The 17968-nt window shown below is 50.4% G+C and overlaps 5 protein-coding genes across 5 annotated transcripts; 3 read left to right on the plus strand and 2 right to left on the minus strand.

Moving 5' to 3' along the window:
• Positions 1-2232: 2232 nt before the first annotated feature.
• On the plus strand, positions 2233-5054 carry CGCS363_v001138 (uncharacterized protein; the record flags this gene model as incomplete). Its single annotated transcript, XM_036632987.1, has 3 exons — positions 2233-4543; positions 4757-4911; positions 4968-5054. The coding sequence occupies 3 exons, from the start codon at positions 2233-2235 to the stop codon at positions 5052-5054; spliced, it is 2553 nt and encodes an 850-aa protein (XP_036500968.1).
• Positions 5055-5993: 939 nt separating this feature from the next.
• Positions 5994-8626, minus strand: DNM1 (Dynamin-related protein DNM1; the record flags this gene model as incomplete). The annotated part of the gene is made up of 4 exons (XM_036632988.1): positions 5994-6308; positions 6372-8009; positions 8073-8459; positions 8528-8626. 4 exons carry the CDS (start codon positions 8624-8626, stop codon positions 5994-5996), a joined length of 2439 nt encoding a protein of 812 aa, XP_036500967.1.
• A 1184-nt stretch (positions 8627-9810) lies between these two features.
• COX19 (Cytochrome c oxidase assembly protein COX19) lies at positions 9811-10411 on the plus strand (the record flags this gene model as incomplete). Its single annotated transcript, XM_036632989.1, has 4 exons — positions 9811-9863; positions 9944-9978; positions 10071-10185; positions 10261-10411. The coding sequence occupies 4 exons, from the start codon at positions 9811-9813 to the stop codon at positions 10409-10411; spliced, it is 354 nt and encodes a 117-aa protein (XP_036502122.1).
• A 1175-nt stretch (positions 10412-11586) lies between these two features.
• CGCS363_v001141 (LIM domain-containing protein) lies at positions 11587-14069 on the plus strand (the record flags this gene model as incomplete). The annotated part of the gene is made up of 2 exons (XM_036632990.1): positions 11587-11665; positions 11731-14069. 2 exons carry the CDS (start codon positions 11587-11589, stop codon positions 14067-14069), a joined length of 2418 nt encoding a protein of 805 aa, XP_036502123.1.
• A 344-nt stretch (positions 14070-14413) lies between these two features.
• On the minus strand, positions 14414-14790 carry pmt3 (Ubiquitin-like protein pmt3/smt3; the record flags this gene model as incomplete). The annotated part of the gene is made up of 2 exons (XM_036632991.1): positions 14414-14476; positions 14551-14790. 2 exons carry the CDS (start codon positions 14788-14790, stop codon positions 14414-14416), a joined length of 303 nt encoding a protein of 100 aa, XP_036501375.1.
• Positions 14791-17968: the final 3178 nt, after the last annotated feature.

Consider the following 17968-nt stretch of genomic DNA (forward strand, 5'->3'; position numbering starts at 1 on the left):
AGCTAACCGTCTACAAGGATTTGCCAGCCGGACGATACCAGCAGTTACGATTGCTTGCCGGAAATCACTGACTATGTGGAAGACCGACATCGCGCAGCGCCTAACCCGGTACGTTCGCCAATAATCGGTATCCAGCTTGCCGTTCTACATTGCTGGCTGGATGGATAGCGCAACCCCATAGCAAGTGATAAATGACATCCATGATTAATATTGTTATTCCTAATAATAGTGAATCGATGCGCACACATGTTTAGTGACGCACTCATGTTCAGTGACCTTCTCGAAAGGCTTGATATTATATGCGAAAAGTCTCTGTAAGAGACGACGTGGATCCGAGCTTGATTACCTGCTTCGTGGAAGGCTAGTCTCAGTCACCTAATGAATGACAGTTGTAATTGAGGTGCCAATGACCACAGTCCCGTCGGTATTCGCACCTTACCTCCTTTGAGAGCTGCGCACAGGCGCCTTACATTAGCGCCCAAGTGCCTGCCTTAGGTAACTACCTACACCCGCCAGTGTCTTCTTCATCCCCACTTCCCAGTATAACCTGTCACCTCACTGGGTAGGTAAAGTACCTCGGCAGGTACACCGCTGCGGTGCCTGACCGCTCGACCTTCCTTGCCTTGCTCACCCCAGGCACCAGTTGGACAAGCGTGCCGAAAAAGCAAATTCCAGAACAATAGCATCATCATCTCAGCCTCGCGACAACTCCTTCGCCGTGCCCCCTCATCGGACACGATTCGATACGCCTGTTCGGTCAAACAGTGAAGAGGGTGGAATGACCTCACGCGGCACGTTCGTCATACTCACGATTTGGATTTTGGCCCGAGATCTTCCAGTACAACAGCTTCTGCCGGCAGTGCCCGGAACGAGGCCTTGAGCGCGTCGAAGCTGCAACTCCGCCACTTTCATTCGCCAAACAGCGTGTCGGATCATGATCGACACGTGATTGACTGATACCTGTCTATCTCTTCTACATCCGTAGCCTCTATTCTTACAGCTAGCTGTAAGGACTGAGCGAGCACTGCCCAAAGCCATACTCAAGGCACAGCGGCTAGAACGAAGAGGCGTGCCATCCGAGTTATGAGACTCGGTGCTTGTTGTACTTGGTACACATCAAGACTTTGACAAGTGTTCATGCTCTGACCTCTATGTTCCCCCTAAACCCTGGCCCTACTCTTCTCCTCAACTTCTACTATCTTCCCACGATCACTGTTGCCGTTTTCCTATTGGCAACATATTTCATCTCTGTTGGCTTGTCTTTAGCTCGGCCCACAATTTCATCCTCAAAAAAAGGGAAACCATGAGCTTACCATGGTCTGAGAGCTGCTGCAGCACAAGCCACTGTTTGAAGACATCGCCATTGCTCGATGTCTCTGCCGAAGACGAGAGGAGTACGCTGCTCGAGCGCGATTCGACCCTCGGGAAGTCGTCTGCTCTCATTGACATGGTGCCGGATGGTACCGGCGCTCCTGGGCAACCGAAATCCGGCTTGCGGGATGCTTCGGCTCAGATGCACAAACGCAAGTCTGTTCACAGTTCCTTTGATATCGGAGATCATCAAGGCGGTCAAGTCAATTACAAGAAACCCAGACGTGGCTCTGGGGAAAAACCATTATGTCAGAAGGGTTACGTCCTTCCATCCACAGTTTGGCAACATATCTTCACCTTAGTGCATCCTAAAGATTTGGGCAACTTATTACAAACGAGCAGGTTATTCAACATGTGTCTCGATCCGCGATCGTCAGTCAGCGAGCAGCGAATTCATGAGACGGTTACAGGTTGTTGCAAACCTGTCACGCCTGACATCATCTGGCAATCGTCTCGGAGGCTCTTCTGCCCCAGGATGCCGGCACCCTTACAAGACAAGACCGAGCTCGATATGTGGCGCTTGTGTTGCTCCGTAGTCTGTGAACGGTGCGCAACGGTCAAGGAAACTCATAAGCAAGACAAAATCACTTCCTGTCGGCAAGGGCCAGGGGTTGATGGGTTGGCGACTGTATTTGCTTTTGGCACTGTCTGCTGCGGCCAGTGCCTCCTGAAAGACTCCGTCAAGGCGAGTTCTATGCTATACGTCCTGTTGGGCTTGAATTAACCGGTCTCTAGGAGATTGATCTGTTGCTCTCATCAACCACGCCCTCGTCACTCATCCCTGCTCTTCCTTTTGTATTTGTTACGAATGAGCTTCATGTGGTCTCGCCGAGCACTCTGTCGGTCGAATCCAATGAAGAAATGCCACAAACGACAAAAGTCTTCTGGGCCCCGCACATTGAGACAGCTAAGGCCGAGCTTCAACAGGCACAAGGTCTAGGTGCAGCGGCAGTCGAGGAATGGCTCAAGGGTTTGGAAGCCCGAGGGAAATATGCTAGGCAAGACGCCTCGCGATGGGAGAAATGGGCTCTCGCTGGAGGCTTGTTGCATATGCGGCAGCCTGCTTCGTCAGCACCAACGATCATCGCAGAGGACCAGCCCTTCGAGATCCAAGTTCTACACGACGAGCTTGAAGTTACCGTGCCTGCCGTCACCTCGAGCCGGTCAAACATGATAGCGAATGCACCGCAGACAGTATCTCAAGGTCGCCAAGAGAGGACTCGAGAAGAGGCTGCCGCGCGAAAAGCCTTGCGACGCATCGAGATTGAGCGGCGGGCTATGTTGATTGATCCGCCACTGCCGCCGAACGTTCTCGTGCACATTCCCTCATTTCAGGCAGCTATTCAGATCACCGCAACGCTCGATGACGATGCTTGGTGTCTCCTCCAGCCGAGATTGCTTGCCCAGCGCGCTGACGCTGAGCAGGAGGAAAATAAGAAGAAACTTGCAAACATTCAAAGGCCGGGTTTTGAGGCAGCCGAGCCCGCACCAGTGGAAGTTTCGGATAAGGACTGGGACGACATCCAAGGCCCGGTACGTGCGAGCATAGCCAAGTACGCCGACGAGACGATTCGGAGCAATTGGGCCAAGGGCCGTAAAGTCAACAGGGAGAATAGCCCGCGATTTGCAGCTGATGTCCTGGTCTCTGTGCGGACCAGATTTTACTCAGACGTGGCAAAGAACGCCGCAGATGCTATTGCAAATGGCCAACAACCACCGGCCGACCCCCCACAGGGACCCTTCACACAAAAGCTGACTCTCGAAAACATGAAATGGGTGTTTGATGTGAAAATCAAGGTCCATACCGAGTCTCACCGCAAGGAGTTGTTTTTGTGCAACGGTTGTGACAGTAATAGATATTACGGCTTCGAGGGTGTCATACAGCACTACGCGGCGAAGCATACCAAAGCTCTGAGTCTTGGTAATGTCGTCGTTCATTGGAGGGCAGAGTGGCCACCAGAGTCGCCATTTAGAACCCATCCTCGAACGTCGAAGAAACCGCGCCACAATCCATTGCATGGACCCCCGCAACAAGGAGCTTCTGGTCCGTCGTCACATCTAGGCCGCGAAGCATTGTTTGCGAACGGAGGCAATCCCGCTCCGATACAATACCCCTTCTCAGCTGGGGCTGCGGCGCAAGCAGGCCCTCCCCCACAACGAGCTGTGTCATACGGTCCAACTCCGTCATATCACGGAGTTGGTGTCCTCGATTCCGGCATTTACGGCCCTCCAACGTTCGTTGCAGGTGTATCAATATCGCACCCACCTGCGCCTCCAGGACATGGGCTATTCGATCATGGCCCGCCGCCGGAGTTCCCTCCAGTTATGATGGCGCCGCCTTTCCTTGCCACAAATCAGTATAGTGCCAACAGTGCAGCTGATTTTTACCCCAGTGCTCAGCCGCAATACCACGTGTCCCAAAGCAGCCTGTATCAGCCGACATATCACGCTCAGCTCGAGAATCTTGTGCGTAACGCAAGAGGTGTTTGGAACACGCTCTCCAGCATCAAGGACATACCAGGGCCTTTGAAGGTCTGCGTTACATTTTACCACGTAGTGAAACGCTTCCGATTGGCTTTCTCAGAAACGCCAAGTCTTCGAATGTTCAACGACGGTCTTTCGAACCACAAAGGTATGCGTCCCGTCCGGAACGTGAATGGCTTAATGTGCCGAGCTTGCACACTGGGTTTGGGCAATGCTCCGCACGTCTTCATGGAGAGAAAGACCTTCTCTCTGCCTCAGCTCACCAATCACTTCGAGAGTCTCCATCTCGGCCTTCAACATGCCGAACCCCAGGACCGAATGGATATGGACTGGACGCAAGACATGCTGTTGCTACCAGAACTGCCTGGGCTAGGTGCTTTCAAGGCGACTCTTGGAACTGGCGGTCATAAGTTCAATTTAGTACACGAAGCTGTTCCCTGGGTGTTTGATCATACAAGAGAACCTATTCGCCCATGGCCCCGAGCTGACGGATCTGGTGACGGGTTGCGAGAGCCGGACCGGGAAGAACCCGGGTATATTCGACAGCAACGCGATACGCAGATCTGGAAGGAACGAATCAAGGACGACGAGATAGTGGCGGCATCTCGCAGCTCCCATGCTGAGTCACGCGGGGATATCAGCGCTATGCAGCAATTTGGCCCAGCCTACAAGTTGAACCCTGAACAGAGTATGTCACATCTGGATCGGCATTCTAATTTGTCGGGAGACGGCAGTTCTCGTGGGCAGTCTCGTAACTCCAGCCTTTACCTGGCTGAGATGCATACCGATTCATATCCGAGGCGCGGCTCGCAGGACTACTCAAGATTCTACACCAGGTTCGACCGGGCAGAGTCACTTAGGCCTTATGGTTTCCTCCCGCAAGACTCATTGACCCAATCAGATGGGGTGGCGCTTGTGGAGGGAAGGTCCGCCTGTTCGACCACGCGGCAGTCAAACGAGCCTGATGGCTTCAATCTAACTGCTGCTCTGGAGTCACACCTAGCCCGAGAGCGCGACGAGCCCGCGCGGTACCAGGCATATCAACCACTGAGCAGAGTACGTGGTGAGGTCTGGGAAAGACCAACACACGAGATCGACTTGGTCCTGGACAGCGAGCACTATCAAGTGATGGAAAGCAGGACACCTCCTCGCCATCCAGCCCCACTTGGAGGAAAGCACCACCACTCTGCATCAAATGATTTGCCTGTGGACCGACTTCACGATGATCCTTTCAGGGCTTCGTGCCCACGACGAACGCCAACGGGGCCTGACTTGTCGGGCCATGTTGGCCTCCGACAGAGTACTGGAAGCTTTAAAACCCGCGAACCACTGCCAGCGCCCCACGAAATCTCGTACAAAGAAGCATACGAAATAGTCCATGTGAGGGATGCAGAGGGAGAATATGTGATCAGGCGACCGGCCAGGTATGCATCGCATAGAGAAGACTATTCAGCAGGCAGGGACCGGGAAATACACTCGACGGCTCCACGCAGATCAGACAGCACGTCGCCCCAAGAGGTCGCGCCGACTGTGCAACCGTCACTAATTCAAATGCGACGATCTCGGGCACCCCCAAGGCAAGCACCACAGTGTATCTCTCATTACGAAGAATACGATCCCAGGAACCCAGCTCACGTTTCTCACCGTGGTGGCGGTCGCCATGTCGGACACTGAGCAAAAGCTGATTGTTGGGGTACACAAGGCATTGATCGGGGTTTCGCTTGTTTAGAGGCCTAATCAATAGATAGACTGCTGCTTTGCTGGTCGCTAGGGCCCTGCCTGTGTAGACGCATATCTAAGTGAGTCTAGAAATCCACATACATATTTCGAGCGAAGGACCACGTACAAGGTGCACTGAACTGAGATATTTAAAGCTGAGGGCCTTGTATTACATGTATTTGCTTTCCAGGCACAGCAGAGGCACACAGCGTGAGCAACGCTGTGGGACAGATGACCCAACCATGTGCAATAGTGTCGATCCTCACAGCATTTCTGACCGTGTCCGTAGAAACGCCAGGGACCTGACCTAGGTCCTCACCATGCCCACTTCGCGGATACTGAAATAAGAAGAGTTGACAGGACTAGTGTAGACAAGAGGCGCATGATTCGCCAGCATCTGTTTCTGTTCCAACACATATCTATAACACTTCGCCAATGATCTTCGCTGCCTCCCTGTATGTCTGGAGCAGCTTCTCACACTTCTCACGCTCCTTCTTGACACCGTCGTCTTCGTACAACAGCTCCTCGAAAAGGACCTCCTTGTAAAGTTCGCTGACAAGTCGGTTTTGGACAACGTCCTTGCAGTGGTTCACCAGCAGGTGCATGACAGCCTTCGGGACTTGATCAGCGATCGACTCGCGCACGATGTTGAAGTACGAGGAAATGAGTGCTCGGATAAGCTCCGTCTCCATGGCCTCCCTCTCCGTCATGGCTGGTTCGCCACCTGTCGCGCCCTGGAGTGGATGTAAGTATACGGAATACATTAAGGGGCTTGATGTGTTGCCAAGACAACTTACGAATGGCGCTCCAAAGTCTACAGATCGGTTCGAGTTGGGGAAATCCAGCTCGTCTTCCCGAACCGGGGGCTGGGTAGGGGCCCGCAAAGCCACCTTTTCTTCGGTCCGGCGGATGCTTTGTGAGAATGTGGGCTCAGAAGTCTGGCTTACATGGCGGGCGATGGAGGAGTTGGGCGTGGGGGACATGCCCTGGGGTGTCCCAATAGGCGAAGCACCGTCTTTGCCAAAGAAGTAGGTCAGGAACGAGTCGCGAGCACCGCCAAGGCCTTGTCCGTTAAATCTGGAGGGAGATCCCGATCTTGCTCCATTCAATGCCGCATTCAGCCCAGTAGCGCCATTCTCCCGTACACCTGGGGATAGACTGCGTGCTCCTTTGCTGGCCTGCTTCCGGAGAGATGCCGGGTCGGCCTTCTCGGGGGCAGCGGCGTTGGCCTCCTCGTCGTCTGGTGCCTCAACACCGTTGCTGCCAAGCTCCTTCAACCTCCTCTTCTCCCGCCGTTCTCTCTCCTCCTGGATGAGGCGTTTTCGTTCTCTCTCCTGCTTGTTGCTGACAACGTTACTCATAGCTGCGGCGGCTCCCAGAAAGTTGGGATGGTTCGTGTTGATGTAAGCGCGTTGGATCGAAATCAGGGATTCTACATATGATGATGTAGGCCCCAGGCGCTCGCGCAGCAGATCGGAAACAACCTCGATCAGCTTTGCTTGCAACCGAGGAAAGCGAGAAAGCTCAGTTGAACCGCACGTGTGGCATATCTTGATCAGCTCCTCGTAGACGAGCTCGACACATCTCTGGCTGGGAATTTCAAGAAGCTTGATTTGTGGCTTCACCAGAAGGTCAAATGCCATTTCCGGCACAAACAAGCTGGGACGAGGGCCGGTGGAGTTGCGGATAGCCGTGCGGATATCCAAAGCGGAGAGGTTTGACGTTGGGTCGATAGACTCGAGAGACATGCCAAAAACCGAATTGAAGATATAGTAAATGCGGGCGCCACCACACAGCTCCTTGGTGGAAATTTCGGTCGAGGTACCGTCAATAGATGAGATGAATGACGTGGCGAATCGTGTCATCTGTTGCAGAATGAGGGACCCGCGGTGCTCTTTGCCGCTGAAATGCATGTCACCATAGCTCGCTAATTCCTGTTGCGTCTGACCCATCAGGGTGTTGAGTCGCGCTTTGATGTCAGGCATGCGCTCGCGAATATGAGCCATGAGAGTGGTGTTCAACGTTTTAGCCAGATAGTGAGTTCCGCAGCGACTGGCAATGTTGCGGTACGCCGGGTGATGGCGGAAAAAGTCCGACTCAGCCTTGAGAGCCTCTTCCATAGGTTTGTTCCCCTGGATGTCTTGCTGCGAACGGTTCACAACACCGATAAAGCCCAATTTTAGGGGATAGACTCTGCCGGACAAGATATCCAACGCATTTGTGCCATGGTCCATCAGGTCAACCTTGGTGAGTACACCGATGGTCCTCCTTCCCAGAGGATCAACATGCCGAGCAAGCTTCAGAGCTTCCGAGTTCACGATATCAACGTTCGCGGGGGAGACGGCGAGAATGATACTGTTCGGCTTGGCAATGTATTCTGAGATGAGATTGCGCGTCTGCTTCTCGATGTCCGTGGGTTGATCACCGATGGGAACCTGTCGAATAACGTCAGAACGACGATGCAGACCGGGTATGCTTTAGGAAGAAGTAGGTAGTACCTTTGTGAGTCCTGGTAGGTCGACGAGCGTCAAGTTGAGGACATGCGGAGAGTAAATCTTGAGATTGATAGGCTGCCGGTTGATGCCCTTATTATTGCCAGCCACACGGGACGTTTCGTTCTCGATCTCGCGCTTCACGTCGGAGAAATCAGTGAAACGGCGGTTGGGAATATGATGGAATTCGGCCCATTCGGATCGCCGGGCAACATCGGGGGACCGGTACGGGTCTTGCAGAGGATCTGCGGCGTTTTCGTCTTCGGGAACATTGATCAGTTGCAAGATCAAGGGTCGTCTGGTGACGATGCCACTTCCGCGCGGCAAGAAATCACGGCCGACGATGTTCTCCAGTACGGATGATTTCCCAGCGGACTGAGAGCCTACAACAACCTATTTGAGGAGAAGGCACGTAAGTGAGAGGTCTTTTCGTAAGTGGGTTCGAATACAGAATGACGTACAATTTGTGGCAGATCGAGCGAGTCGCTCCCGATAGTATTGAACACCAAGTCTTGCAACTTGTTGACGGTCGTGAGGAGGTCGTCTCCGAGGGACGCCATGGTGCTGGACCAAAAGTTGTGGGTGAAATTCACTTGGGTCGAAGCGAGGCGAAATCGTCAATGTGCCTTTGGGGGTTTTCCGTTCAAAATTGCAGTATACACAGCTTCTGGCGGACGAGGTCGAAGCTACCCTATGCAAGACCGAAGGGGTTGCAGAGCAAGACGGAGCAGCGAAGGAGCTGGGCGAGGCAGAGAAACCAGAGCACCGCACCGCACCGCACCGCACCAAAACACACAACGCAACGCAACGCAACGCAACGCAGACGAAGGGAGCAAGCGTCTTCTGGTCGAAGACTGAATGCGTCGATTGCCTCCGACTGTCGATGGATCCCAGAAACAGAGAGCGAAGAAGAAGAAAAAAGAAAAGGAAGCTCAGGGAGCAGCACGGTAACCCTTGGGACTGGATGAATCGGGGAGGACTCGTTCGATATGATAGAGCCGATGTTGCTCGCGTCGTCCAATTTCAAGAATTCATGCGCGGTCCACAGGCCGCCTTCTCAGAGAAAGTTGGTGCAAGGGCCGTAATGCTGGTGTTTGCTGGCTATGGATACCTTGGGGGCTTAGGGGTTGCAGAGGTCCACGCCCACTACACAGACTGCCCAGTCCACGGTACGTACCCTGCTCTGTTCAGGTAGCTCACGTTGAGGGTGAAGAATGACAGCATTTTCACTGGATGCGCAAGCGATGAGCCTCAGGTGCCTAGTGCCTTTGCTCCCTATGGTTCCTGAGGTATCCATACATTTACTCGGTGCTTAGCTCAGCTTTATCCTCTAAGGGATCTGAGTTCTTGATCGGACGCCTCCAGGACCTGCAAACCCGGGGCCACCCCTAGGTCGCAGCGTCGGCAATGCAGATATTCCCGACCGAAGCACACAATGGAGGATGGAATGGAAGGAAGCCGATCGATCTGAGGTTCCATGTGCCTACGATGTCATTGCTTTGTAAAGGATTCAACCCAACAAATCGCCTTACATGATGTCCAGTGTATCTTTTGTGCAGACCTAGTGCTCCCAGTTGTTTCGTGTAAGCAGGTGGCGTGGCGCGTTTTTGCGTCTGTCAAGTCAGGCTTAAAACGGCTCCAGTCCAAAGATCTTCCAACATCTTCACAACCTCGGCAAGCAAAACAGCGATAACCAACAACTCGGTGCCCAAAAAAGAAGGAACACCAGAAGGAAGCAGAGACCATGAGTCAACTCGGTGGCCCTGGGGCCCGCCAGGCAAATGCCAAACCAATCCCGTGCGTGCAGACATCTGCGTTCTGGTTCCTTTTGCTTTCAGTTGGTAACTCACTTAACTGACCGTGGATGTTGTTCACAGTCCTCAGCGTGGCAGTTTCCCTCTGGACCACGATGGTAAGTCAAGTCAGACTGTGTCGCGGTCAATCACAGTGCTCTCTAGCCGGAACTCATACGTTGCTATGCGGTACTATCCTGACGCCCATCAGGTGAATGCAAGCATGTCATTTCAAACTACCTAGAGTGCATCAAGAAAGTCCGCGGCGTCAATGACGCTCAGTGTCGCGATCTTGCCAAGTCTTATCTGGCTTGTCGTATGGATAGGTAAGATATCGACATGGATTTGTCATGTCCATAAGGTCGTAAACAACCATGTTGACTGTGTCGGTGGCTCCGCAGGAATCTTATGGCCAAAGACGACTTCAAGAACCTAGGCTTCGGCAACGATCAAATGCCGGACAGCAAGGGCGGCCTGGCGCGGAAACAAGCGTCAGGAAAAGATAGCCAAGATAAAGATGGAGATGCGCGCCCCGGCGAGCTAAGGTGGTGACAAGCTGTCTTTCGCTGATTGCAATCTTCGTTGGGTAGTTGGACATAAGCATTCGACGCAGCAATACAGCTCCATACTTTGTAGTATTAGCGACGGCATAAAATAAATCCTAAAGCCCAAATCAACCTGCGCAGTTATGGTGGAACGTTGCGCACGCAGACCCAGGAAGCTTGCTTGGTATAATCATGGGCGAAGATTATTGGAAAGGGTGGTGTTCATGCGGGAATCCACAAGGAACCTGAAGCCTCATGCATCATTGTTTTTTCCCCCCTCCGCGTGTTTACTTCTCGAATGAGTCACCTCGACCTGTCGCCCTAGGACAAAAACAGCTTCGCAAAGCTGTAGACCTGTAAGCAGCCCTTGCATTGTTGCCAGCAAACCAAGACTGTCTGGTTGTCGTGTCAGACGTGTGACGCTGGTAAACACACTTCCTGCAGGAACCTGGCGGGACGACGGGCTTGAACCGCCACCATTGCATGGCATCATTGGACAGGAGCACAGGGAATGTTCCAGCCACTCAATTCCATAGGGCACTACTGCGTATTTGACCGCATATTCTATCTTCAAGCTACTACGCAGTACGCAGTACGCATACGGACGTCAATGTACACCTACCTTTACCCAGTGCTTTCAAGTCCAAGAACCGTGGAACCTTGCTGTTCCCCGCGTGCTGAGGGAAGGTGACATTGTACAAGTACCAGGCCTGGGCCCCGGAATCGAAGGAAAGGGCGGTCGGCTTTTTCAAAGAAGCACGGTGAAGAACCCCTCCCTCACCTTACCTAAGACAGACAACTCCAAGGTCAAGAGCGTTTACTGCGTGGTAGGTAGGTATGGTCCATGAACCCACAAACTCGGGAGTCCTTGTTGCCGGGACAACCAACCAGCGCTGACCACATGGCCTAGATATATCTTCAACACCTCAGTTTCACGCTGGGAAAGGCAAGGACGCCACCGGTTTCCCTTCGTATGCCTAAGCCTATGCCTCACAGCTTTAGCCAGCATCTCTACCTTCATAGAAAAGTCTTGCAGCAACACCAAACCCTTTTCATTGCGTGCCCTCCCCCGCACTGTCACTGGACACCTTTTTCCATCTCCGCACTCACAATCTGCCCGCCGGCTCAACATCTGTCTCTGTGTGTGAGCAATTTCGGTGCCCGCCGTACATCAATTCCATCATGCACCGACGGAGAAGTGCGGAGAGGACGAGGAAAGTGACGCCTCCGTCTCCAACGTACATGAACAACGAGCAGTTCGGTGAGGAACAATTCTACGCAGTAGAATTCCACTTCCCATCTATTGCTAACGTCCCGACTTTCTAGCTGCATACCTCGCCAATCTCAGAACGAACCGTGTCGCTCGCCCTGGTGGCGCGAGACCACAGCCTCCATCGTCGACAGCCAGGTCCAAACGTCCCTCTCACGACCAGCCGAACACCTCTGAACCTCTTTCCCGTTCTGGAAGTCCTGCTGTGTCGATCCCCAGCTCTGTCGACATCTCCGCCCGACCAAGCCCTCCCCCGGCCAATGCCAGCTTTTCTTCCCGCTACTCCATGTCCAGCATCTCCGGCCGCGATTACTACCCTCCCCGTTCTGCGACACCTTTGAAGCCTTCCGAGGTTGTACCCACCGACACGTATATGGAAAGGGGGCAAAGATGGATGGAAAAGGAAGAAGCAGTATCCCTTCGTCAGGCTATGGACGATATGCGCATCAAGGACGACAATGACGACGGAGCCTGCGTTTCCAATGTCCAAGGTGATGCCACTAGTACCCAGGACGATGATACGAGAATCTATAATGCTGCTCTTGACGAGGCCTCAGAATTGGTCTGGCAGCATCGGAATGGGGTTGCCCCTCCCGATCCCAATGCACCATATCGATACAAGCCTCACCTGAGGAAGAACAGCTATGCCCACGCGCGCACTGCTAGTGTGGGAAAATACGGCAATGAGATTGGGCCTTCTGGGCTGGCTAGAGACACTACACGGTCGTTTTCAGGCAGTTCCACTGAAAGCGACGGACGTCCTTCTTTGTCACTGTCGCGTGATAGCTTTGGAAGAGAGGAGAAAAGCCCGGAACGCCCCTCCTTGGACTGTGAAATATCTGGTCCATCTGGTGCCATGTATTCCAACTCTGGGGTTGCGTCCGTCAGCCGCCGCCGCAGCAGCATGAAACGCAACATCAGCGGCGAGGTAGAAAAGCCCTTCTCAGGGGATCAGATCTGGGAGGAGCCTGAAGTCAACAACCGCCGAGGAGCACCCAAGCCCAAATCGGAGGCTGTGCCGGATCTTCCTCTCGTTGACAAGCCAAAGAACCCTCAAAGCCAGGTGCGCTTCGCGGCTGGGCCGCCAGCTGACCGTGTGGCGCCGTGGAAGCCCAGGTGCAAAGTTGAGATCCACCGCAACCCGCCTTCCCAATCGCGGAACCCACAGTACACGACGAACACGTCCTTCCCAAAGCCTGCAGCGGATGGAACCGTGCCGAAGAAGAACGGGATGGAGATCCGCGGCGACGATATCAGGGGAGCTACAAGTATGAAGCTGAAAGATCGCAGCGCGAAGCTGCCAACGCCCACGGCCGTCAGTGATCGACCTGGACGGCCGATTGTAAGCTTCGACTCGAACTGGAAAGCTCCGGACGAGAAAACTGATGCAAGGCCAGGATCGGCTTTCGGCACCTCCGACACAGGAGCTTCCAGCCAAAAGGACCAGCCGGTGGAAATTCCTTCTATCGTGGTGGCGCCGGAGGATTTCTCGACGGACGGGACACGCCGGGTCCCGGCCATGCCGTCAATAAGTATCGCCGGCGTTGACGAGCCGGCTGCAACGAACACAAGTATACCTGTTATTGTGACTCCCGACGACGACAACGCAGCAGGAGCACCACGGCCCCTGCCCGACCCCAAAGCCGTCCCAGGTAGAGGACGACCTTTTCAACGCCCACAACGTCACTGGTCACCAGCACCCGGCACTGGGCATCGCTCGACTACTCTATGCCACGAGTGTGGATTTCCTATCGAGGGTAGGTTCGTCTCCCTGGCTGGGCTGACAGAACGCTTTCATCCCCAATGTTTCAGCTGTTTTGCCTGCGGTACTGGTCTCGAAGCTCTAGAGATCAGCCCCGAGCCAGAGGCACATCGTCAGAACCGGTTGGACAGGATCAGGCGCCGGGAGAACGGCGAGGTGTTGGACGAGGCACCGGGCGAAACTGTGGCCGAAGACGGCGATGAACGACTGCGATTCTATTGCCATCTGGATTGGCATGAGCTTTTTGCTCCAAGATGCAAGCACTGCAAAACGCCTATCCTCGGCGAGCACGTGGTCGCACTCGGTGAACATTGGCACTACGGCCATTTCTTCTGTGCCGAGTGCGGGGACCCCTTCGAAAAAGGCATGACACATATTGAGAAGGACGGATACGCTTGGTGCATCAACTGCCAGACCAAGCGAACAGAACGAAGGGCACCCAAGTGCAAGAAGTGCAGATGCGCCGTCATCGGGCAATACATCAGGGCCCTAGGGGGTGAGTGGCATGACGAATGCTTCCGCTGCGCTGCGTGCAATGGAGGCTTTGATGATGGCCAAATCTTTCCGAAGGACGACGGAGAAAAGACGATTGTGCTTTGCACGCGATGTCGCATGATGGAACTCAAGGCGTAATGAATCACGACGGGACTTTTTCGACATGGACTTTGGGAGTTGAGGATTTAACGGTAGGGGTAGCGATGGAGTAAAGATTCGGCACCGTGTTTTTTGTTCGTTTTAGGCATGCATGACTTTGGGCGAGGCGTTTTGTAAGCATCGATAAACACGAGGATGGAATGAACGTTTGCGTGAATGTCATAATCATCATGGACTGTCTTGATATGGACTCTGTGTACGTGCGAGCCAGACCATCCTTCTGCTGAACTCCTTGCCCACTATTGAGAGTCCCCAGCCGCTTCGCAAAGGAAACCCGTTGCACTCCACCAATAGATACGCCGTTACTCCTCGCGATCCACCATCTAGTTGGATCCACCGACCTGTTCCTGGTGAACTTCAAGAGTATCGCCATCTGCCATCTCAAGCTGTTGGCCAGCTTGGTCAGCATCGATGCCTCGCTCAACTCGCAGTGTTTCTGATTGTGCTGCTCAGCACTTACCGTGTCCGGAGTGTCCGTGGGTTGCACTCGCTGGCCCTCAAACAAGAAACGAACAGAGCTGATCGCCTTGCCCTGCCTCTCGCAAAAAGCAGTCATCAGCTTCTCCAGCTTGGTCGACCGCTTGATCTTGAAGAAGACTTCGTTGTTGTTGTCTGTGACCTTGATGTTCAGGTGCTCGACGGCGGGGGGTGCATCTTGACCGCCAGCGGCGGGGGAGCCGTTCTCGTGTTCGCCAGACATGGTGTGTCTGTCAAGCGTAGTCGCGCAGAAGTTAGCCAGCTGGGTCTGAGGATCTGGGGGATGTCGTGAATAATCGCGGATTTTGCACATACGCTTGCGAAAGACGCGGATGAGACAATTGCGTATGTCGAGAGCTCACTGTCGAGGCCTGTGAAGTGTGTTTACCACAGTGTGGAAGGCCGGCGCTTGTGTCGTACGGAGGTGGTAGGAAACGTTGACGCGAAGCACGTTGAAGAAGGCAAGCACGTCTGAGCTATCGCCGAGCGAGAAAGAGGGATGTGGAGACGGACTGTGCTAAGTAAGATAGGTAGGTACCTCAAGGTAAGGTATACAGGCAACGGAAGGGTAAAATACCTGCGGCACCTACCTTAGGTACTGCGTAAGTGGCAGGTAGGCAGGCAGGCAGGCAGGCACCTTGGGAGAAGGAGGTGGGACGCAGGCCTCTTGATTGGACAGGCTGCCGGCAAGGTTTTGTGAGGCTCCCCCGCGCTTGTGTTCCCCGGCGTGGTGCTGGAGCCTTGGAGGAAAGGTAGGCACACGCCTTAAGACCCCACCCCACTTAACCGATCACCCCCCATAACCGATTAGCCGAAAACGACGCGTTTGCTAACAATAACACTACTACGTCTTTTACGCCCACCGCGTTAACTACACTATAACACTATAAATTAATTCTTTTAAAAATACTAGTTAATTTAGTATATTAAGTTATACTAAGGAGTATATTAAAAGTACTAAGGAAGCTATATTAGGTAGTATAGGTATCTAATAAACCTCTTATAACTAAAGTATCCTATATATAATACTTTATAGCTATTTTAGAAGTAGGGGAATATATAAAGAGGCTAAAGCTTTATACTAATACTTTATACTTACTTAGGAAGTATCTCTAGTATTATAGGTTATTATATAAAGCTCTCTTAGTATTACTCCTATTTATAAATAAGTTAATAAGCTAGTAAGTTATATTATTTATATTAGTAGTAATATATACTCCTTTAATAAGAAGTAAATAAAAAGCTTCTTATATTAAAACTTTATTATTAAGATACTAAAAATAAGAGCTATTAACTTTAAATGTATAAAGGATATTAATACTATTATAATTAAAGATCTATTTAAGATATTTAATCTATTAGAAGTAAAAGATATCTCTCTATCCTTATATTAGAATATAGATAAGATTAGTTTAATAGAGGGATTAAATAGAGACTATTTAGTATTAAATAAACCTTAGAGATAAACTATATATATTTAAGCCTTAAAAAACTATATATAGATAACTATACTTAAGTATATTTTAGCTATTAGCTAAACTACGCTATTACTAATAATCTTTATTAGTTAGAACGTTTAGTAGTAATAATTCCTTTTAGAGATATTTAATTTTACTTCTTAGTAATTTATTATATTAATTAATAAGTAGATATTTAATACTATAAGTCTTAAGTAACTAAAGAAGGTTTTTATCTTATATATAGTAGTAGAGGTTAAGTATCTATAATCTGAGTAGTTATTAGTTATTAATAGCTATAGGAGTTATATATCTAATAACTTTATATAGTTATATTACTATAAGTAGATTTATTTAGTTTATCTACCTATTTATAGCTCTTATATTACCTAGCTACTTAATATATTAATCTTCTTACTTTTTAAGAAAGCTTTCTATAGAGCTATATATAATTATAAACTCTTATTTAATTTTATACTTATTAAGAAATAGAATTTTCTATATTACTACTTTTAGGTTTATAATAATATATTTATAACTAGAAATATCTATACTAGGTAGCTAGCTACTAAGTTATAGCTTATTAATATTACTTAGCTATTAATAAGCTTATTCTTAATAATCTTAGTATTTATAAATATACTTAAAGTACTTCTATAAAATCCTTAGTTATTTAAAGTACTTAAAATATTATTATAGTTTATTATTATTACTTCTATTAAGTTAGTAAACCTCTAAAGGTATAAGTTAATATAAGAGGGCTATTAATATAGAGAGGAGTAGGATTATATAATATATATATTAGTTTTCACTAAGGCTAATAAAATAATTAATAATAATAATATAAAGATCTTAATATTATAATAAGAGGTAGCTTATCTTTAAGTATTTATTAATTAATATAAGCTATTATAGTATACTAAAGTTAAGCTAAAACTTAATAAGAGGTTTATAATAATACTATAAATTATAGAAGCTAAGTAGAAAGCTATAGAAGCTATAAAGTATGAAGTAGTACGTTTAGTAATACTATATATTAATTACTTAATATTAGAAGAAGACTAAATAGCTTAATTTACTAGTTAGTGTTTTGAATTTCGTTTTAAAGGCTTTTTATAGTAGTTATAATAAATCAGAAGATATTAACGTTCGAAGTTGTGAGCCTGAAATTGCCTGTTTTCGGCTAATCGGTTATAGGGGGTGATCAGTTAAGTGGGGTGGGGTCTTAATCTGCTACCAAAGCAGACAAGACAGATACTTAGGTACGTAAGCACTGCTTTCTGGGAATTAAGTATTCCTGAGCTCAACATAGGCTGGAAAAACCTGGAAATTTGGAGGCAGGGTTGAGGGTGCCGGTAGGAAATCAGGAAGTTGCGGCTCATGTTGGTTCATCATTTCCTTAGTAAGCAAGCAGATCGACACCGAGGCCGCGGCCGAATATGTCTTCTTGACGTCAGGTTCCTGACTTCCATAGGACCAAATCGATCTCGTCGGCGCACAAATCGTCTTATCAAACTGTCTACAAGATTTTCAAGGCCTCGGCTATTCCACTGTACGCGCAAATTCGTGTCGCTCGTCAGAGGAGACCGCCATAATGGTCAGCGGACTTCCAGATCCTCACATTTTCCCTACTGACTGACCGTTCGTAGCAGGGCTTGAAAGAGGACTTAAAGGCAAACCCTCCATGTCATCCTCGAGCTGTGAGTCACTTTGATTATCCGCATTGGCCGGCACACACGTGGCATATGACTGACAACGTGCTCTTGATGGTGAAGTGCGCAATACAAGGTCAGACCTAGCCCCAGTTGATTGAGCCGCTCACGCTGTGGCATGGTACGATGAGACTGATCCGTGCTTGGGAGACAGACTGTTTGGCCAAGAATGGATACAATGAAGACAAGTGCCAACCGGTCATTACGGCCTTATATGAATGCTGCGAGGCGT

The sequence above is a fragment of the Colletotrichum siamense genome, assembly GCF_013390195.1.
Source record: "Colletotrichum siamense strain Cg363 chromosome Unknown KSG_Cg363_contig01, whole genome shotgun sequence".
NCBI lineage: Eukaryota > Fungi > Ascomycota > Sordariomycetes > Glomerellales > Glomerellaceae > Colletotrichum > Colletotrichum siamense.